Source organism: Podarcis vaucheri (assembly GCF_965113315.1).
Source record: "Podarcis vaucheri genome assembly, chromosome: 14".
In the NCBI taxonomy this organism is placed as follows: Eukaryota; Metazoa; Chordata; class Lepidosauria; order Squamata; family Lacertidae; genus Podarcis; species Podarcis vaucheri.
The window spans coordinates 5273538-5295824 of NC_138752.1; the positions used below are offsets into that span (position 1 = coordinate 5273538).

General features: G+C 47.9%; 1 protein-coding gene across 5 annotated transcripts in view; it reads left to right on the plus strand.

The window, feature by feature from the left end:
• Positions 1-22287, plus strand: part of TLN2 (talin 2) — a 187777-nt gene that overhangs the window by 83424 nt on the left and 82066 nt on the right. For all 5 annotated transcript variants that reach the window (XM_082197996.1, XM_082197998.1, XM_082197994.1 and 2 more), the window contains exons 7-12: positions 516-643; positions 6096-6159; positions 8473-8577; positions 19328-19483; positions 20856-20957; positions 21601-21677. In XM_082197996.1, coding sequence (XP_082054122.1) covers positions 516-643; positions 6096-6159; positions 8473-8577; positions 19328-19483; positions 20856-20957; positions 21601-21677 — 632 coding nt within the window. The remainder of the gene's footprint in view (positions 1-515; positions 644-6095; positions 6160-8472; positions 8578-19327; positions 19484-20855; positions 20958-21600; positions 21678-22287) is intronic.

Sequence of the window (22287 nt, forward strand, 5' to 3'; positions counted from 1 at the left end):
AGCTTCAGTTTTTTGTACTCCACTTAGATATATTTTCAATATATTAAATGGTATAGAAATTAAATAATTAATCAAATAATAATAAAAAATTCCAGATAACACCTAATGCTCTTCACCTCCATGCCAGTATTTACAAAGCTGTGTACAGCTCTGCTGTTTCCCCAGAAACTACTAAAAAGTTGTTTTTTAAACTTGCTACGTGTCTTTCAGTGGTGCATTCAGATGTGAGCCATCAAGTGACATCATCAGATGATGCATTACCAAGCCATAGTGCTTTTGCACAGCCCCTGTTTATTTCAGTGGGGCTTATGTAGCAGAGCTTACCAGTAATCAAGAACCATTAGAAGGTGCCTTATTCCAGGACAGACTGTCCACTGAGGCCAATATCTAGCTCCATCACATTTGCTATGACTGGCGGATCTTTGGCATCCAGGTGTCAGAGGCCAGGAGTCTGCATTCTCTTCAGGTGATGAAGCAGACACATGACACAGACTCTTTCTTCACTTGCTTTCCAGGCTCGTGATGATATTCTGAATGGTTCCCATCCGGTGTCGTTTGAGAAAGCGTGTGAATTTGGAGGTTTCCAAGCGCAGATCCAGTTTGGGCCTCATGTTGAGCACAAGCACAAACCTGGATTTTTAGAGTAAGTTGGTCCAACGATCTTTAGACATTGGGTTAAACTGTTGTGTGCTGCTTCGATAGCTCTTCCAGCCCAGTGATTTTCAGGCTGTGTTCTGAAAAGCCGGGGTAAGATCCCACAAAAACAGATCTGAGGTTTCTTGTTGAGAAAGCAGGTAATGGTGTTATAAAGCTCTCGATGAGAATTTCAGCAAAGGCCAGCAGTTTCCGCTGCTCCTTCACAGTGTGCCCTCTCAGTCTAGACCTATGCACCCAGTAAAGTGAGGTGGTAGAGACCTGTGGTAGTGGAGAGGACCATATCAGTTTAGACTGGAGGCAGGGGATCATCCTTTGGAAGACCTTATATACATCCAGGAACCCAAGATTGAGGAGCACTGATTTAGGTACCTGGTTCCCTCCAGCTGCTTTGGATTACAGCTCCCATCAGCCCCAGCCAGCATAAACCTAAGATGCTGTGCTTGATAGGAATATAGCCACGCTTATTAAGGATTATGGGAGTTGTAGTCCAACAACATCCGGAGGGCAGAAGATTGGTGAAGGCTGCTCTAAACAGAACACTAGCATGGCAAGGAGAGAGGGATAGACTAGAACCTTGATCCTTCATGTGCTAATTTTTCTTCTTGCTGAGAAATCCTTGCTTTAGTTTTACTGTTATTTCACCCGTCAAGCTTCTGTGCAGTTGTGTGCTGTTTCTGTAGAAAATATTTCAGTGGAATGACTGAAAATCTTCTTTCCCACCAAGGGGAACACTGTGGCTCTCAATCCAGCATCTACAGCAAGAATAATATTCACAGCAATCTCTGCCAGTGGTGGTATTGTCTGTTGTTTCCTTTAAGAAATGACAGGCAGCACAGAAGGAAAAACCGAAGGGTCTGTTCGGATGAAGCAGGGAGCCTTCGTGAGCTATGAGTGGAGATTTGTCCAGAACAACTTGCCTCTGCCTTTTCCCCCAATGCAACTATTCAAAGGCTAAAGCAGTGTTTTTGCATGATCTGTGGGTTGGGTTTTTTTTCTCCTGAAAAAGAAAAACCAAGGTACTGTACCAGCAAGTACCCTTTCTTTCTGTAGCTGGCGAATGCTCCTTTGCACACCCAGAGTCTTCCCTAACATGCAAATATGAGTACTTCAGCAAACAATACGCAGGGTAGTGATATAATAACAAAATGCATGTGTGTGATCTTGCAAATTTGAGGCCTGCCTTAACTCATAGTGGAACTCCAGGTACCTAGCAGTGGTCGTGGGCTGCTGCTGCCCTGTGTCACCTTTTCGATTTTGATTGTTGCGCTTGAACAGCAGAATAATTCATATGGCTGCTACAGATGTTAAAACACTCTCTCAACACGGGAAGGAACAAAAGATGATGACATAGATTGCCTTTGTATTTAAATACATTTAAATAATGTAATTGCATAATAATTGAATTTTTGTATCTCTCTGAAGAGAAGTGGTTCCCTTCAGTGGCATAAGCATTCTGCTCAGAGTTCAAATTAAAAAGAGCTGATGGATGATTTCTTGGGGGCGGGGGTGTTCTCTCTGCCCTTTCCCCACTCTGTACAAATGATTTCCTTTTAATTGGATGGAGTCTCTTCTGAAGGCTGATGTTATACTTAACCATCATTTCCAAAGGAACAGAAGGCAGTTCATTGTGCTTTTCTGCTGAGCCATTTTACCTTAATGAAGGGGTCTCCCTGGGTTTTTCATACATCCCTTTCGGGTATGAACAGTAAGTAACGAAGCCTTGAGTTAAGGCAAAGCAACAAGGGACAGTGTCAAGAAGGGTCCCCTTCACAGCTTTCTTACCAGTCATTTATGGGCAGTGAACGTCTACAGCAAGGGCTGCTTCACACACACCCTTGGTTTGCCAATCAAGTGTACACACAACATAGACCAATTGCAGCTCCCTGATTATTGTATCTGTGAGATACATACATTGGCTTTCCAACATCCATTTGTTGCCCTCATAGAGCCTGAGAAGAACCTGACAGTGGAATCTGAGCAAAGGCCCAACTAGCCCCAACTGTTCTCATGGTGGCCAGCCAAAGGTCAAGCAGACCACAAGCTCGTTTGTGATTTCCAGAGACTGGTATTCAGAGGTAGAACATAGCCGCCATGGCTAGTAGCCATTAAAGGCTTTGTCCTTCTTCATGAATTTGTCTAACCCCATTTTGAAGACATCCAAGATGGTGGCCATCACTGAATCTTTTGGGACTGAATTCCATAGTCTGGCTTTTGACTGTTTAGAATTTCCCAGCATTCATCTTCGCTAGATGGCTGCATGAAGTATAATGTTATGAGAGAGGAGGAAGAACCTCTCTCCATCCACCATCTCCAATGCCATGAGTTATTTTGTACACCTCTGTCTTGTCCCCTCTTTGGTAAACAAAGTCCCAAACATTGATACCTTTCAACATATTCACACTTTGTATATTGCCATGCTTTTGTGCAGCTGCCATTCACATGAATGGGGCTCGCAGATTAAACCACATTGGTGAATTTTACCTTGTGTTAATTGATAGAAAAGGGGCACTATTTAGGTTTTCCTCATACAGGTACATGAATTATGAAACCAGTGGTGACGGTATCTACCTATTGGATGCATGCGCAATGACACACCCAGAGTTGTTGCTTGCTGGGAACTGCTGACCACTTCCCCCTGTGGTGAGCAGCGTAATTGCAGCCTCTTGGGGAAAAACCTTCTAGATCTGGCCGGACTCCACACACTCAGACTGGGCTAGTAGACAGGAAGGAAGATAAAGCTCCTCCTTTTTTTCTCTGAGCTTGTTTGTGCAACAAGGTCTATCTGAGTTCTAGCTAGTCTGGCATTTCTGCTCTTCAGACCTGACTTTTGGCATCTTCTCTGACTTTGCCTCCTGGTTGTCCTCAGATCCTGATTGCCATTTAGTCCTGGCTGCCTCTCTGACTCTCTCCAAACCACTTGCCAGCACCCAGCCCTGACATTACTGAGTCATTTTAAAGTACTATGGTTATTAAAATAACTTGGTCGTAGGCATTACTGTAATAGACATCTTCTCCCATACAAACATACCTCTGCTTTTAAATTGGCATCACGGGTCCTCCTCTTCACCCCCTTGTTGCATGAAATGAGATGGGCCGGGTACAAGAGACAGGTCCTTTTAGTGGTGGCCCCAAAACTGCAGAGTGCCCTCCCTGTAGCAGTCTGCCTGGTTCCCTCTGTGAAATAGCCATCATAGAAATTCACTGTCTTTGAATGGTGGATTATAAATATTTGAAATAATAAATGAATAGTTAATTAAAGAGAAAAACTCTTAAGAAAGCTGCAGCATGGAGCCCATCATCTTCCACCCTTTCAGTAATTATTATTAAGCCTGCAAAGAGAATCTAGTTTTGCCTTGAGCACTGAAGTGTCTTGAACCAGCCTGCCATTGACTTGCCGCCAAATTTCATCAGTACCAGAGTTCTGGCTGAATTTTGTTCTTCATCAATACTGCTATTCCAAGCCTGCAGTTGAAATCTATCATGTGATACAGGAGGAGGTCCTCAGTGTTTCTAGTGCTTAAAACCTGTGATAGAAGACACGGTCTGACTTGGAATTCTAATAATAGAGGGGTGGAGAATGAATTATCCACGTTCTCAGAGACCCATTCATTATCACAGAGGTCCTGTGGCTAAGCTGTAGTTCAGATGGTGGAACTGAGGCCAAGGGCACATTCCACAGGAAACAGTGTGTTCTCACTCATGCACGTCAGGTACACACACACGGTCAAGGCAGGTTTCTGGATGCAGCACCACGAATAGCTCCAACTGAGCAACAAAGCCTGGAGGTTAACTGAAGCCTGTGGAGTCTCCTTCCTCCAGCCCATTTTCCCAAGCTCCACCCACTTGGTCTGAAGAGCTTACAGGACTGACCCCAAGCCTTAAGATGAGCTCCTTTATATTACCTCTGCACTGATGGGCAGATATGGCAGGCATGTGACTCCAGTGAGTTGTGTTCAGAAGACAGCATGTCTCAGACTCTGCAGGCTCTGGGTTGCCAGCCTCAGCCTCCATGAAGTCCAAACCACTGGCCTCAGGCACTGTTGGGTATGAACCACCAGCATCAGAAGCCCTACCCAATTCCATAACTGGTGATGGAGCAGCCCCAGACTTGGCCAACTCTGCCACATCTGATTCTTGAGTTCAAGGCAGGGCCGTGACACCGTTCTGTCGCACAGCTCTGCTTCATTTTCATGGGACTTGTGTAGGCTTATAAGTGGAAGGAAGATGTACTTTGCATGTTTGACCTCAAGCACTGTCATGCTTTAGTGAAGACCTGCCACTGAAATTCAGCAGTTTAAGAATTCTGGTCAAATGTTGATGGAAATCCTAGCAATCATGCCGAAATACGTACATTCATCCAGTGAATTTGCTGTCCTGCTTTGGTCTTAATTGTGAAGTTTCTAATGCAACAGCCCATAAACAGGAAAAGTACCTGAGAGAGCACCTTCCCCGTTGCCAGCTGACCTCCTTGTTATGATCAACAGGAGATGCCTTGCTTGGGAATCCATCCATAGCTGAAGCTAGGCACATAATAGCACAAGACAGGGCCTTCTTGGTAGTGACACCCCACTTATGGATGTCCTCCCAGCGGATATTCTATATGCCTCCACAGTGGATACATTTACATGCCAATTGAAAACATTTTGTTTATCCAGGCCTTTGATTCATAATTCCTTTGGCGTGTGGTCCCTTTAGGTATCTACGCTGCTGCTCTACTGTATTTTAATGTAGTGTAACAGTTTTTCCTCAGACAGTTGTTTTAGTGATTTATTATGTGAAGGTGCCCTGTGCTCCATACTGGAGGAGGAGGCTTTTAATGACTAAACAAGTGAATAAAATTGTTTTTAAAATGGTATGAAAACAATATTAAAAAATAAAAGTTGCATTGGGAAAAATGAAGTATGTTATATGGATCTCAAAATCACAATACTCGTTCAGGTTCCTTGACGTTTTCTAATTGCTGTACTTCAGCTTCCCCCAGGAACCTCAAGGGGGAGGGGGCCACCTACGCAGTTAAATAATAATGATGATATTGAGGCCATGAGAGAACAGAATCTGCTGAAACTCCAATGGGCAGGTGGGTTTTCAGTGTCTCATGGCACTGGAACAGAATGGATCTGAATCCTTCCTGTGGGCTCCTCGCACATGGCTGCCTTGGTGGTGGCGACTTTGAGAGGTGTCAGGTGCCCACCGAGGAGCTGGGTGGGTGAGCTCCCTATTGGCTGCTTGCTCTCCTCCCCAACTCAGTTAGGTTTCTGAGGTGGATTCCCCTGAATGGCTGCCTTTGAAGGGGAGGGGAGGAGGAGCCAGTCAGGAAAGAGGGAGGCTGCCAAGGAGTCTAGGAGCCATATTAACAAATGGTTGACGTCCACTTCGCTTGGAAAATGAGGCAGAGGCGGTTGTCTCTTCATTAAACTGTGGCTCTTTGTTTTTTCCAGCCTAAAAGAATTCCTTCCGAAAGAATACATCAAGCAAAGAGGAGCTGAAAAGAGGATATTTCAGGTGATTAAGAATGCTTTATATAGATATGTGGTATTTCTCTTTTGCTTTCATAACCCTGTGTGTTCTCTTTGGCAATAAACTAGCACCAACTCAAGTGTAAAAGAAGCAGACGGCTTTTCCCCCTTTGGCAAACTTGCTCTCCTAATTCAGATTTTGTGTGTGGTTGGAAGATTTCCTTGCTTTTTATAGTGTGTTCTTCAAGAAATGAGCATGTTTTAGCAGTTCTCAGTTGTAATGTGGAATGGAAAAAGCAGAGCGTTTGAAGGGGGGAAGATGGTTATGTAAGGGCTTTTGTGGTCCTTTTGTCCACATAGCCCCCTCGGTCATTGCCCACTCGCTGAACCCTACATGCTGCTTCTTGTCTTCTCTCCTAATGAGGTCTGTGGGCTCATTGAGGACGTTCAGGTGGTAGGGCTCAAAAGGCGCTCGTTCAAATAGTAAACTTCTGTAATAGGTGGTGGTGGGGCAGATCTGGCTAGCAAAGCCCTAATTTGCCAGCATCAAAGGACATTTTAGTTCCAAAGGGGGCTTAGATCTTAGAACTTCTTTCTGTGAAGCTTTACTGGGAATGACCCTGGATGGAGAAACGGGAGTTAGAACTGTCCAAAAAGGAATGGCAGCAACCCAAGTGGCTTGACTACTATAGACCCTTTGGGAAAGCCCAGAGCCCATGGAGCTCTGGAGCTTAACTGCTGTAACATTACCCTAATAAAAGAGGTTTCCTGCAAATCTAGGCATACATTCCTGAGAGACCCAGAGCAGAAAGGGGGATAAGGTGCCAGAACTGTATAAATCAGCATTGACATATATATTGGGATGAGCCGTAGCTCTGCAGTAGAACACCAGCTTTGCACGCAGAGGGTCCCAGGATCAGTCTTCATTGACATATCCAGATACAGCTGCCGGGGGGGATGACGGGGACCCAGGAGAGATGCTGCCAGTCAGTGTAGTAGCCGATACTTGAGCTAGATGGACACAACAGTCCGACTCAGCGTAAGCCAGCTTCCTAATGTTCCTGTATCCTTTTTCTGCTTTTCATTCGGCACAGACATCATCCACCTTTGGTTAGTGGCATCCAGGAAGATGCCCAGTGTCAGTTTAATTTATTGCAGCCCGTTTTGGAAAGAGCCGACAGCAGAAAATGAGCGCGATCCTGCTAGCGTGAGAAAATGTCATTGCACATGCTAATATCTCAGCATTGGAATGTCACGGGAATCCCAGAGAGTAATGCAGGGTGACACACAAACACACACACATACACACACACACACATTCACAGATTATGGCTGTGCTTTTGGAAAGAAAAGGGCAATTCAGTGGAAGCAGCTGGGCTCCCCCCCCCCCCAATTGTTTCATTTCTGTTAGAATAAAAACAGCAAATATTTTTGCCGGGTCTTTCTCTCTGACATTGGTAGAAGAAGGGAAGGGGTTTAAGGGTGGTATAGGAATTGTGGGCTGGCAGGCAGAAGATCTTCCAGAAATGTGGGTGGAGCAAAACCGACACTTGGAACAGAGAGACGCAAGTGTGGAGTTCGGTCAGGTGAGTTTAGATTGTGCAGAAGTGGGGAGGCTTAGAAGTAAAGGTGGAATGGGGATTGTGAGTTTGACTGAGGGCACACTGGGGATTGGGATAGGAAGAGATTCCCCCTCGAGGGGCAGGGAAGGTTTGGTCCAGCCTTCAGTGGAGCTAAATTGTAGGAATGGCTGGTTTGCCATCATGGTGGAGGCAGTAAGACTACATCTAATAAATTGGAAGCTGTTTCATAGTTTTTCTTGTCCCTCTTCTGGGCCAGCCCTGCCATAAGGCAGAATGAGGCAAGTGCCTCAGGCAGCTGGCTTCGAGTGTCGTGAAATTAAATTGACATTTGACTTACGGTGTTTGCATTTTTACTCCCAGGAGGAGGTGTTTTGTGGGGTTTTCTGCTTCAGGTGCCAAAATAGCAGCCAGCCTTCAGTATGATGGTAGGGAAATGTGCTGTTCTGCCTCTGGCTACAAAATGACTTGGGCTGGGCCATTCGGTTTGCTGTTGGAAGCCGGGCAGGTGGAATTGTTTTTTCCATTTTGTATAAAACCCCAGCCAGCCCTGATCTCTTGAGGGACAGAGGAGGCTACAGATTGCGAATGAATAAATAAAAATGTCGAGAGGTTGGGCATTCTCATGGATGATCACTGTTTTGACTCCTTTCTGTTTCAAAACCTTTGGACGAAGGCTAAGAGGCCATCATGGCTTAACAACAACAAAAAGTGCATGTGACTTATTTTTCCTCATAGTTTTTTTATGATAACAAAAATCAATTGGCGGCTCTTTGCAGGAACACAAAAACTGCGGGGAAATGACAGAAATCGAAGCTAAAGTGAAATACGTGAAGTTGGCTCGGTCTCTGAGGACGTACGGAGTGTCTTTTTTCCTTGTTAAGGTAGGAGGGGCTTGTTTTCAATTCAGTTTTCATTGCTTATAATGAATGGCTGACCCATAGAAGAAGCTGGTGCATGATTTTTCCCAAGTCAGAAGACTTATGGTTCCCTGTAAGATGTAAGAATTAATGAAGATTAATGAATTGGTAGGATTGTATCTGAAGCGGGGGAGAATGTGTGTGTGTGTGTGTGTGTGTGTGTGTGTGTCTCTGTGTGTATATTTTAAAAATGAATTGTTTTTTGCAAAGAAGTTAAAATAAATCATGGCAGTGGTCCTTAAACATTGTGGTATTTTATTTTTTAATTAAATATTTTTGGGGTATGGCCAGGTTCAGCTCAAAGCTCATGGGCTGCTTCTGAGCCACTCATATAATAATAATAATTTATTATTTGTACCCCGCCCATCTGGCTGGGTTTCCCAAGCCACTCTGGGCAGCTTCCATAGAAACCAAAAATACACTAAAATATCACAGATTAAAAACTTCCCTGAACAGGTCTGCCTTAAGATGTCTTCTGAATGTCCGGTAGTTATTTATCGCTTTGACATCTGATGGGAGGGCATTCCACAGGGCGGGCGCCACTACCGAGAAGGTCCTCTGCCTGGTTCCCTGTAGCTTTGCTTCTCACAATGAGGGAACCGCCAGAAGGCCCTCAGCGTCCGGGCAGAACGATGGGGGTGGAGACGCTTCTTCAGGTATACTTGGCCGAGGCTGTTTAGGGCTTTAAAGGTCAGCACCAACACTTTGAATTGTGCTCGGAAACGTACTGGGAGCCAATGTAGGTCTTTCAAGACCGGTGTTATGTGGTCTCGGCGGCCGCCCCCAGTCACCAGTCTAGCTGCCGCATTCTGGATTAGTTGTAGTTTCCGAGTCACCTTCAAAGGTAGCCCCACGTAGAGCGCATTGCAGTAGTCCAAGCGAGAGATAACTAGAGCATGCACCACTCTGGCGAGACAATCCGCGGGCAGGTAGGGTCTCAGCCTGCGTACCAGGTGGAGTTGGTAGACAGCTGCTCTGGATACAGAATTGACCTGCGCCTCCATGGACAGCTGTGAGTCCAAAATGACTCCCAGGCTGCACACCTCGTCCTTCAGGGGCACAGTTACCCTATTCAGGACCAGGGAGTCCTCCACACCAGCCCGCCCCCTGTCCCCCAAAAACAGTACTTCTGTCTTGTCAGGATTCAACTTCAATCCATTAGCCGCCATCCATCCTCCAACCGCCTCCAGGCACTCACACAGGACCTTCACCGCCTTCACTGGTTCTGATTTGAAAGAGAGGTAGAGCTGGGTATCATCTGCATATTGATGGACACCCAGTCCAAACCCCCTGATGATCTCTCCCAGCAGCTTCATATAGATGTTTAAAAGCATGGGGGAGAGGACAGAACCCTGAGGCACCCCACAAGTGAGGGCCCAGGGGTCTGAACACTCATCCCCCACCACCACTTTCTGAACACGGCCCAGGAGGAAGGAGCGAAACCACCGTATAACAGTGCCCCCAGCTCCCAGCCCCTCTAGACGGTCCAGAAGGATGTTATGGTCGATTGTATCAAAGGCCGCTGAGAGGTCCAGCAGAACTAGGAAACAACTCTCACCTTTGTCCTTGGCTCGCCGGAGATCATCAACCAGTGCGACCAAGGCAGTTTCAGTCCCATGATGAGGCCTGAATCCCGATTGGAAGGGATCCAAATGGTCCGCATCCTCCAGGCGTGCCTGGAGTTGTTCAGCAACCACGCGCTCAATCACCTTGCCCAAGAATGGAAGATTTGAGACTGGGCGATAGTTGGCCATACTGGCTGGGTCTAAAGATGGTTTTTTAAGAAGCGGTTTAATGACCGCCTCTTTCAGCGGATCTGGGAATGTTCCCTCACAGAGGGAAGCATTCACCACCCCGCAGAGCCCATCGCCCAGCACTTCCTGGCTTGCTTTTATTAGCCAGGATGGGCAAGGATCAAGGAGACAGGTGGTTGGTTTCACGCATCCAAGCAGCCTGTCCACATCCTCGGGGGTAACGGATTGAAATTGATTCCATGCAACTTGACCAGACAGAGCTCTAGCACTCTCCCGCCCCAGCCCTGCTCCCACGGTGGTGTCTAGCTCCTTCCGAATATGAGTGATTTTATCTGCAAAAAACTTTGCAAAATCATTGCAGGAGATCTTGGGGTCTTTACAAAGCCCCAGTGGTAAAGGTGGTTCCATTCTCAACCAGATCTACCTTTAAGGCGTGATTTGAGGATGAAATTTGAGGGTGGGAGTGAGGATCCTGCATGCTGTCCTGAGCTCATTAGAGAAAGAATATGATTATTTTAAAAGTACTCAACATATAAATTAACTGACAGCCAGGGGTTCCTTTGGAGCTTCAATAGCAGCTGCTGACATTGCTTTTTAATTTTTATTTATTTAAACAAGAACATATACTTCAATAACATACAAGAATAAAGTTACAGATAGGTAGCCGTGTTGGTCTGCCATAGTCAAAATAAAAAAATTCCTTCCAGTAGCACCTTAAAGACCAACTAAGTTAGTTCTTGGTATGAGCTTTTGTGTGTATCTGAAGAAGTGTGCATGCACACGAAAGCTCATACCAAGAACTAACTTAGTTGGTCTTTAAGGTGCTACTGGAAGGAATTTTTTTATACAAGAATAAAGAAATGAAGAAAAGCAATACAGCTGAATGAAAATTAAACAAACACACACATGCGTATGAATTTGGACCATTTCATTCACATTCCCTGAAAAAACCTACCCCATTATTGCTGGGGGTGAGTGGTAACATTTTTTAAAAAGATGCGTTTTATTTTCAAATATTAGGATATATTCTCCCTTAAAGCCGAAAAGTCACTAGGAATTTCAAATAGCAGCATATTTCACAGCAGGCATTTGAACATTGTTCACCATGTTCTTTCAAACCAGCCTGCCAAGGGAAGATTTATACACAAAGAGGAAAACGTCTCTTGCAGGATGCTCAGTATTGTGACTTAATTAAGTGATGCTTCTTTCAAATACTGAGAATTCTTAGAGGTTCTAAAGATAGGTGGCTTCAGGCCAGCAGCAGCCCAGGCAGTAGGAACACAACCATTTGGATAATTACTTGTCTGCAGTGACATGCTGGGCTGTGTTAAATTAAAAATGCCTATTAAATTCCTTAGACTTGTTTCAGTACTGACGAAAGCAATTTGTCATTCAGTTGTTTCAGTAGCCATGCGGCGTGTGGTATAGCTGTGATAAATGTGTGAAGGAAGGCCATGGCAGTATCTGGGGCTTGAGTTACTGAAGCACAATCCAGCCCCTTGGGAGCGCAGGGATCTGCTGCTTCTGCACCCCTGATAGGTGGCCAACAACCTTTGTTTAAAAGACCAAGGAGAGCCTGCCTCCTTCCAAGACTGACTGTTCCACCGTCCAATACCATGGAAGGAGGGCTTCCAGCTGCCCCGCCCCCTTAGAACACAAGAAGAGCCTGCTGGATTGGGCCAAAGGCCCAAAGAGTCCAGCCTCCGGGTCTCACAGGGGCCAGGCAGATGATGATGATGATGATGATTTATTTATGCCCTGCCCATCTGGCTGAGTTTCCCCAGCCACTCTGGGCGGCTTCCAATCAAGTGTTAAAAACAATACAGCATTAAATAATAAAAACTTCCCTAAAGAGGGCTGCCTTCAGATGTCTTTTAAAGACAAGATAGCTGCTTATTTCCTTCACATCTGAAGGGAGGGCGTTCCACAGGGTGGGCGCCACTACCAAGAAGGCCCTCTGCCTGGTTCCCTGTAACCTCACTTCTTGCAATGAGGGAATCGCCAGAAGGCCCTCAGCGCTGGATCTCAGTGTCCGGGCTGAATGATGGGGGTGGAGATGCTCCTTCAGGTATACAGGACCGAGGCCGTTTAGGGCTTTCAAGGGCAGCACCAACACTTTGCATTGTGCTCGGAAAGATACCGGGAGCCTATGCAGATCTCTCAGGACCAGTGTAATGTGGTCCCGGCAGTCACTCCCAGTCACCAGTCTAGCTGCCGCATTCTGGATTAATCAGTGAGACCTACAAGCAGGACCTCCAGCAGCTTCCAGCAACTGCCACTCAGAAGAACGCTGTTTCTGACCGTGGAGGCACAGCAGAGCCATCATGGCTAGTAGCCACTAGTAGCCCTCCCTGCTTCTAGGAACCTTGTAAGGAATTTATTAAGTTGTGGGTTGACATAGCAGCCGGCACAGCGATTCCTTCAAGTAGCTCTTTATTAAGGTAAGCTGGAACAGAACTGACTGCGAACAGCTCAGCCGGCCTGTATTTATAGGCAGCCGGCTGTCAACATTGTAACCACAACAGCCCAGAGTTCCCGCCTAAAATAACTGCCGCGGACCTGAGTGAAAACTATCTACAGACCTGAGTGAAAACTATATACAATATCCCCCTGTTGGCCCAGGGTGAAACTACACTACATAACACCCCTCCCCACCGAGATAAGGCGTTAGTTACAATCGTAATGGTTTCCTTATATACAGCACTACGCGTAATGGTTCAATTAGGCACAAAAGCATATCGGTTACATTTCCCATACTTAGACCAACAGTGATACCTGTCCAACAACATAGTCCTTTAAATAAGTTGGGCGCTTGGAAACTCTGCCAGACCGCCGGGGACTGGTAGCCAAGTCCGGAGGGCCACACAGTTCTCGCTGAGGCTGTGGTGCGACCATAGGTGGCGTTGGAACCAACTCCCCTGGATCCGCTGCTGTGGGTGGAGCCTCCGCAAGTGGAGTGGTCTGAGTCTGTTCTGAAACGGCTTGGTTCGGCTCCACGCTGGCAGTTTGCGAGGGAGGTGTAGGTGGGGCCTCGCCATCTGTACGTGTCTCTTCTGGAGCCGCAAGCGCAGTTGGGGGCACCTCTGTAGTGTCCAAGTCGCCAACCCTGCGCCTAAGCTGGTCTATGTGCCGTCGCCACAAACGTCCGTCTTCGAGTGCCACCTGGTACGAGCGAGGTCCAGTGACTCCCACTACTGTGGCTGGCACCCAAGGGATGTCCCCCACATAGTTCCGGGCAAAGACCTGGTTTCCTGGGACAAATGACCGTGGTGCGTTGGCACAGCCTGGGGGTTCAGCCACGGCAAAGTCTGGGTGTAGCCGGTCGAGCGGTGACCTGAGGCGGCGGCCCATAAGCAGTTCAGCAGGACTCCTCCCTGTGGCCACATGAGGGGTGATGTGTTGCACCAACAAGTATTCGGCGACCCGCTCAAGCCAGTCTCCCCGGTCCAGGCGCGCCAGTGCCTCTTTTGTCGAGCGCACCATTCTTTCCGCTTGCCCGTTGCTGGATGGATGAAAAGGTGCCGTTAGGGCATGGCGGATGCCCAGTCCCAAAAGATACCGCTCAAACGTGCCTGACGTGAACTGCGGTCCGTTGTCAGAGACAAGGACATCAGGACACCCATGCGTTGCAAACAGGCCTCGCAGCACCCGGATGACAGCTTCGGTAGTGGTGGAGGGCATCAGGGCGACCTCCAGCCATTTGGAATAGGCGTCCACCACTACCATAAAGGTCCGGCCGTGAAAGGGGCCAGCCAGATCGATGTGCACCCTCGACCAGGGTGTCTTTGGCGTCTCCCAGGTGTGTCCCTTAGCTGCCGGTGGTGCAGGCCTCGACTCTTGGCACGCTTGACAGGCGGACACCCAGGCAGTGATGGCATCGTCCATATTAGGCCACCAGACGTAACACCGAGCCAACGCCTTCATTTTGACAATTCCCGGGTGGCCAACGTGCAGAGCCTCCAGGACGCGCTGACGGAGTCCCTGGGGAATCACGACGCAGTCTCCCCACAGCAGACAGCCGCGATGAGCTGAGAGTTCATGTTGTCTGGTTGCGAAGGGCTGGAACTCCGATGCAAAAGGCCCTTGTGGCCACCCCCTCCACACCCAGTTGAGCACCCGGCTGATGGTGCGATCCTGGGCAGACGCGGAGGCCACAGTGGCAGCCGATACAGGCGCTGCCGGAAGATCCTCAATCAGAAGGAGCGATGAAGCTGGAGCCGGGTCTTCCACAAATGCTGGAAGAGGGCAACGGCTGAGGGCGTCGGCATGGCCCATCGATTTCCCCGGGCGATGGATGAGCCGGTAGTGGTAGGCAGCCAGGAAAACAGTCCATCGCAGCATGCGTGGTGAGAGGACCGGTGGAGTTGGACGATCACCGGCGAGGAGGCCCAGGAGTGGCTTGTGGTCAGTGATGAGGTCAAAGGTCCTGCCATAGAGGTATTCATGGAACCTCTTCACTCCAGCCACAAGTGCCAATGCCTCCTTGTCGAGCTGGCTGTAATTCCGTTCCGTCGGAGATAGTGTCCTGGAAAAGTAGGCGAGCGGTGCTTCTCTTCCATCTGGAAAACGGTGACTAAGGACAGCACCGATGCCAAAAGGTGAGGCGTCGCAGGCAAGGACCAGCGGCCTGGATTCACTGTACTGTACCAGCACACTGTCTGAAGAAAGGAGGGCCTTGACCGCGTTGAAGGCCGCCGTCTCTCGATGACCCCAGGCCCAAGGCGTCTTAGTGCTAAGGAGTCGGTGAAGAGGCTCAGCCACTGTGGCTTTGTGGGGCAGGAACATGTTATAAAAGTTCAGCAGCCCCAGGAATGCCTGCAACTCCGTTTTGTTCTTTGGGGTGGGGGCCTGCTGGATAGCGCGGATCTTGGATGTGGTTGGATGAAGGCCGGAGGCATCGATAAGATAGCCCAGGAACTCTACCTGTGGAACGGCAATCTGGCACTTCTCCCTCTTTACCTTGAGCCCGGCCTCCTGGAACCTGGTCAGCACGGCACGGAGGCGTTCGAACAGCTGCTGGTGTGAGTCTGCAGACACCAAGACGTCATCAAAATATGGTACCACGCCAGGAAGCCCTTGCAGGAGACGCTCCATAAGGCTTTGGAAGATGCCAGGAGCCACACTCACCCCGAACTGCAACCGGCGGCAACGGAATGCCCCCCGGTGGGTGACGATCGTCTGGGCTTCAGCAGTGGCATCATCGACTGGCAGTTGTTGATAGGCTTGGGCAAGGTCCAGCTTAGCGAAGACCTTACCCTCACCCAGGGAATGCAGCAGGTGTTGGACAACAGGAACCGGATAAGCGTGCTGCGGAAGTGCCTTGTTGATCGTGCACTTGTAGTCAGCGCAGATTCTCACCGACCCATCTGGCTTGACAGGCGTGACGATGGGGGTTTCCCACTTTGCGTGGTCAACTGGCTCCAAAACTCCTTGGGCGATCAGTTTGTCCAGTTGTTCGTCCACCTTAGCCTTGAGCGCAAAGGGAACCCGGCGTGGCTTTAGCTTGATGGGGGCGACTTGTGGATCAAGGCTAAAGGAGATGGGCGTACCTGTATATTGTCCCAAGGTGCCGTCAAAAACCTCGGCAAAGTCTTTGACCAGACCCTCAGTCTCTGTGTTAGAGGTGCAGTTGATGCCGGTGACTTCCAGGCCGAGGGCATCAAACCAGTCTAGCCCTAGGAGGCTTGGCCGCTGACCTTCGACCACCACCAACCGGAGCAGGCCCGAAAAATCCTTGAAGGCGATCCGGAACCGGCCAACGCCTACCACGGGAACGTCGTTTCCCTGGTAGTCTCTCAGGTGTACGCGGTGAGAGTCGAGTTGCCTTTTGGACACTCTGGGTACCAGTCTTTTGATGGTGCTCCATGACACGATGGACAGGGCAGACCCGGTGTCGATCTCCATGTCACATGGAGCTCCTTCAATGAGCACCGTGACGTTCAGCTTGCGTCGCGTAGGCGAGTTGGTTTGGCCAATCGTGGTTCCAGACGGGCAGCGGCAGTTGGTGAGAGCGAAACAACTTTCCTTGGCAGACTGGAGTGAAGACTTGAACTTGCGAGTCGATGAAGGGGGGGTGTCAGACGGAGCCGATCAGCAGACCTTAGCGATGTGGCCCCTTCTGGAACACTTCCTACAGATGGCGTCTCTGAATCGACACTTGGCACGGGAATGGTTGCCTCCGCAGCCAGCACATTCCGGTTGGCCCTTGGACTTCTGTTGGAACTTCCTGCGCTCCCGCTTTGTCTGGTGCACGTCATCGTCTTCACTGGAGGATGCCTCATCACTGCTGGCCTCTTCATGATGCACCGGAACTGGCTCCCTAGCAAGATGCGGGCTGCTGGACTTGCGGATCTCAGCAGCTTCTGAGGCCACAGCCTCCTCAATGGCTTTCTGTAGCGTGAGGTCTGGCTTGGCTAGGAGACGCCGTTGCAGATGGATGTCCCGGACCCCGCAGACGATTCGATCCATCAGGGCATCGTCTAAGTCTCGGAACTCACAGTGCATTGCAGCCTGTCGCAGGGCGGTGGTGTAGTTGTTGATTGACTCCCCCTCTGCCTGGTTCCGGTGGTAGAACGCATGGCGGGCAGCAATCTTGGACGGCTTCAGTGCGTAGTGGTTGCGGAGCTTCTCTTGGATCGTGTCCCATGGTGTTGCCTGGACTGCTTCAGGCGCAACCAATGCTCGGGCCGTCTCAAAAACCTCAGGCCCACAGAGGCTGAGGAATAGGCCCCGCTTCCGATCCGTTGATACTGCTGTCAGCTCGTTGGCTTGGAGGTAGCAGTCGAACCGAGCGAGGTAGGAGTCCCATGATTCAGAGGCTGGCGCAAACGGCGGTAGAGGCACAAGTGAAGCCATGATTCCGATGCCGGCGTGAAGGGCGATGGATGGAACACAGTGCTCTAGCCAGAACAGTCAGCTCTGAATTGGTTCTGCCCAGTGATTTCGCTCAGTGATTTCGCTCAGTGATTTCGCTCTGTGATTCAGCTCAGTTCAGAGGCTGGCCGCATCTGGCTGTGCTCTGATGTCCATCCATCCCATCCTCGTCGCCAGTATTAAGTTGTGGGTTGACATAGCAGCCGGCACAGCGATTCCTTCAAGTAGCTCTTTATTAAGGTAAGCTGGAACAGAACTGACTGCGAACAGCTCAGCCGGCCTGTATTTATAGGCAGCCGGCTGTCAACATTGTAACCACAACAGCCCAGAGTTCCCGCCTAAAATAACTGCCGCGGACCTGAGTGAAAACTATCTACAGACCTGAGTGAAAACTATATACAATATCCCCCTGTTGGCCCAGGGTGAAACTACACTACATAACAGAATTGGTGCAAGAGACGTGTAACACGATGGGAGGAGTTTCTGTCTAATTGGCGCTGCCAACAGGGCTGTGACTCTTAGGGAAACTGAGGCAGACATTTGATCCAATTAACTTGATCCTTTGCTCCAGTGCTGGATTTTTGTATAAGCTAAGAAGAAGAAGAAGAAGAGTTTGGATTTGATATCCCGCCTTTCACTCCCCTTCAGGAGTCTCAAAGCGGCTAACATTCTCCTTTCCCTTCCTCCCCCACAACAAACACTCTGTGAGGTGAGTGGGGCTGAGAGACTTCACAGAAGTGTGACTGGCCCAAGGTCACCCAGCAGCTGCATGTGGAGGAGCGGAGACACGAACCGGTTTCCCAGATTACGTGAATACCGCTCTTAACCACTACACCACACTGGCTCTAGCTATAGCTTCGGGCCCCACTCTCTTGGGGGCCCCCCAAAAAATTAAAGGGAAAAAAAATACTGGATGTACATTTCCAACATGTAAGATAAAAAAGAAATAAAATAAAACCTACATACAGCAACAGTGTTTTGTGTTGTGTAGGCTCCTATGATGTAAGTCATGGGCCCTGCCTGCTAGCCTGCTCCCTAAAATATCACTGGTTTGCTCCTTTATGTATATGGGGTGCCTACATTCTGCATGGACTGGTTGCACGGCCACATGGGCAAATGGCTTTAGATACCTCTTAGGTCCATCAGTTAACATATAGCATATATTCAACACAAAAACAGTGACAATTTGTTGTTGACAAAGGACAGCTGGACATATAAAGGGCCCCATTACCTTCGGGAGCTGAGGGCCTCATCAAACCTTAATCCTGCTAGGCTCATTTGTGGCTTGAACATAGAGGACCAATTTGAAACTGACTAGACTTCCTTGTTGTTTTTGCTACTGCCAGGAGATGTAGTGATGCAACATTTGGAATATTGAATGTTGTTCTTTGTTTGCCGCTAGATTTCCTGTATGTAGCATGTTTATTGCCATTTTAATATTTTAATGTTTCAATATTTTAATCTTGTATTTTAATTTTGTTTTTAAGTTGTAATCATTCAACTTGTTTTTATTATTGCTTGTAAGCCACTCTGAGCCCGGCCTTGGCTGGGGAGGGCGGGGTATAAATAAAAATTATTATTATTATTATTATTATTATTATTATTATTATGAAATTATTCCTGCAGTTGTTGATTTTTATGATCTCTCAAACATCGTAAGCCACTGTGAGCATAATTCTTTGCAGAGAGGCAGCATGCGGTGACGATGGTGAACAGCTTAAGCTGTTGGTTAGTTCTTTCGAGTGTTTGATGGTTTGCTTATTTTTAATTTATTTCACAGAAATTATATGCTGTTGATTCAAATGAAAGACCCCTAGGTGGTTTGCAAAAGACAATGTAGAACATTAAAAAAACCAAACACAAATGAAAGCAGACATTAAAACCAAGTTATATTTATGAAATAGAGAATGGAATTTCTAATTTTAAAACAGGGATACTTACTAACAGGGCATGCAAAACTGCAGGGTTAGATTGATATGTTTATTTTGCCTACCAAAAGTTCAGCCCACAGGTTCCTTCCCCCCCCCCCAATTCTGAATGGAGACTTGCGTCAGCTGCTCAGTTCTTCATCCATTCTTCCTTCACAGGAGAAAATGAAGGGGAAGAACAAGCTGGTCCCTCGTCTGCTGGGCATCACGAAGGAGTCAGTGATGCGTGTGGATGAAAAGACCAAGGAGGTCCTCCAGGAGTGGCCGCTGACCACTGTCAAGCGCTGGGCGGCCTCGCCAAAAAGCTTCACTCTGGTAATCTCTTTGTGAGGGGGAAGTGAGATGGGTGGGAAGAGTAGCCTCGTCGTGATGACTCAGTTTCCACCCTGATGGTCAGTCTCCTCTCAACAGAGACCTTGAGGCCTCCAGGAAGGATGTGGAACCTGTGGTCATCCAGGTGTCGTTGGACTCCAACTCCAACGAATTTAGATTACAGTGGTACCTTGGGTTAAGAACTTAATTCGTTCCGGAGGTCCGTTCTTAACCTGCAACTGTTCTTAATCTGAAGCACCACTTTAGCTAATGGGGCTTCCCGCTGCCGCTGCACAATTTCTGTTCTCATCCTGAAGCAAAGTTCTTAATCTGAGGTATTATTTCTGGGTTAACGGAGTCTGTAACCTGAAGCGTCTGTAACCTGAAGCGTCTGTAACCTGAGGTACCACTGTACTTTAACATGTTATATGTGGGGCTGCCTCCGAAGATGGTTCAGAAACTTCAACTGGTGCAGAATTCAGTGGCCACTGCTGTCACTGAAGCAACAAGGCCAATACTGTCTCAGTTTTTCAAACCCATTTGGCTAGTGATAGCCAGCTTAGACCAATGTCAAGAACACCCACAGACAACTCTTTCTAAAAAGTCCTGTTACATCATTCAGATGCCAATTCCTGCCTTCATCTCTCCCTCCCTTGCAGTGTCACCTGAAGCAGGTCACTCCCAGGGGTCTACTCCCGGGAGTCTTCGGCACAAGGGTCTCCCCTGTCATCAGCTACCTGGTCCTTTTAACTGGAGACACTTCCAGGGATTGGACCTGGGACCTTCTGCATGCAGAGCAGGTGTTCTTCAGCCCAACAAGCTGTGGCCCCTTCCCACACCCCACTAGATGGGAATCTGATGTGCTTGGTATTGAGCCCCCAATAGAAAAATAAAATTACAACCTGGTCTGATTGCACCAAGTTCATGAAAACAGAGTTGGCAATTACTCTGGAGGACCTTGTTCTGCCTCCGCTGCCCATCTTCAGGCCTTTACACTCTGCTTCTGTTTATCATCAGTAGAATGGTACTAATAGAGAAGTGGGACGTGGGTGGCTCTGGGGTCTAAACCACTGAGCCTCTTGGGCTTGCTAATTGGAAGGTCAGCAGTTCAAATCTGTACAATGGTGGTGAGCTCCCATTGCTCTGTCCTAGCTTCTGCCAACCCAGCAGTTCAAAAGCATGCCAATGCAAGTAGATAAATGACCCAGAAAGCTGTCTGTGGACAAATGCCAGCTCCCTCAGTCTGAAGTGAGATGAGCACCGCACCCCATAGTCGCCTTTGACTGGACTTGACTGTCCAGGGGTCATTTACCTTTACCATTTACCTTACTAATGGCAAATTACTTTAGAAATAATAAATGTCTCATTTCCTTAGGATTTTGGGGAGTATCAAGAAAGTTACTACTCGGTGCAAACCACTGAAGGGGAGCAGATCTCTCAACTAATTGCAGGTTACATTGATATCATCCTCAAGAAGGTAAATGCTCTGATGATCTTCAGGAAAGAAACTATGTCATGCGGTTTTGTTGAAAGATTTCTGGGTGTGAAGCTGGGTCCGTGGTATTAGGTGGGTTTTATGTGTTTATTTACACTAATTCATGAAAGGCACAGAGCTCTGTGTGTTCTGTTTGCCAGTCCAGCGCCACTTCCTAAGATGTCCAGGAAGTTGGTATGCACTGCTGGAGTGTGGACGGGGCTTTTATTCCACAGCATTTAAAGAAAAATTAAAACCTCCTCAGCCCCCACATACAACAAAATAAGGTAAACAGCACAAGCCCTCCTGAGCTCACCCCCCTGCCCTTTTCCAGGTAGGGAGAAGGATAGAGTTGGCCAGAGGGGCAGGTGAGATGGACATACCTGGCCTGAAGATGCCATCAAACTTGGCAGCGCTCAGACAAAGCGTCTATGTTATAGTCAGGCGCTCCACCTCTTCCTGGCTCTCTGGCATAGCCTAAGAGAGTCTGTGGGCAAAGTGACTTTCTGAGTCACATAGTGTGGAGTCTGCAGCCAGGGGTGGATCCCAGTGTTTCAGGACAAGCAACTCTTAGCTTGGGAAATGGGCTGCATTTACAAAGAGGAGGTGATGGCTGAAGTTCTCTCTGGTGTCTCCTGTTCTGCAGAAGCAAAGTAAGGACCGTTTTGGACTGGAAGGGGATGAGGAATCCACAATGTTGGAAGAATCTGTATCGCCTAAAAAGTATGTTGTTCTGTATAACATAATTGCAAATGAAAATCTTTAATCTTGCTGTGTTGAATTACATAACCTCTATCCTGTAACTGCCCCAGGCTGTGTAAATGTGTCAGCCAACAAGGAGCAGCCATTGGTTGTGGAGCTTTTCCCCAGTTAACGCAAAACCAAGCAAAAACCCTTTACTGAGATGGTTCCATGGAAATTTGGAATTCCTTGGAAACTTAACAAGACTTCTTAGAGACCTTAGAAGATCATTAGTAGCAGGCAGGCAAAGCACCCTCAAAAGAGGCAGGCGGATGAAATATTTGGGGTACCACTTTTTATTTGCTTAGTTTAAAAATGAAAACAAAAAGTGGGATGCTGTCAATCTTCCCTTCATTGTGTAGCTGAGCTCGAAAAGTACAACACAAGGAATGCACTTTTGTTTATAAAAGCATTTGCATACCTTCATTTAAAAATCAGCATGGCTAATAATAATAATAATAATAATAATAATAATAATAATAATAATAATATATTTCTACCCCACCCATCTGATTGGGTTTTCCCAGCCACTCTGGGCGGCTTTTCAACAGAACATTAAAAACAGAATAAAACTTCAAACATTAAAAACTTC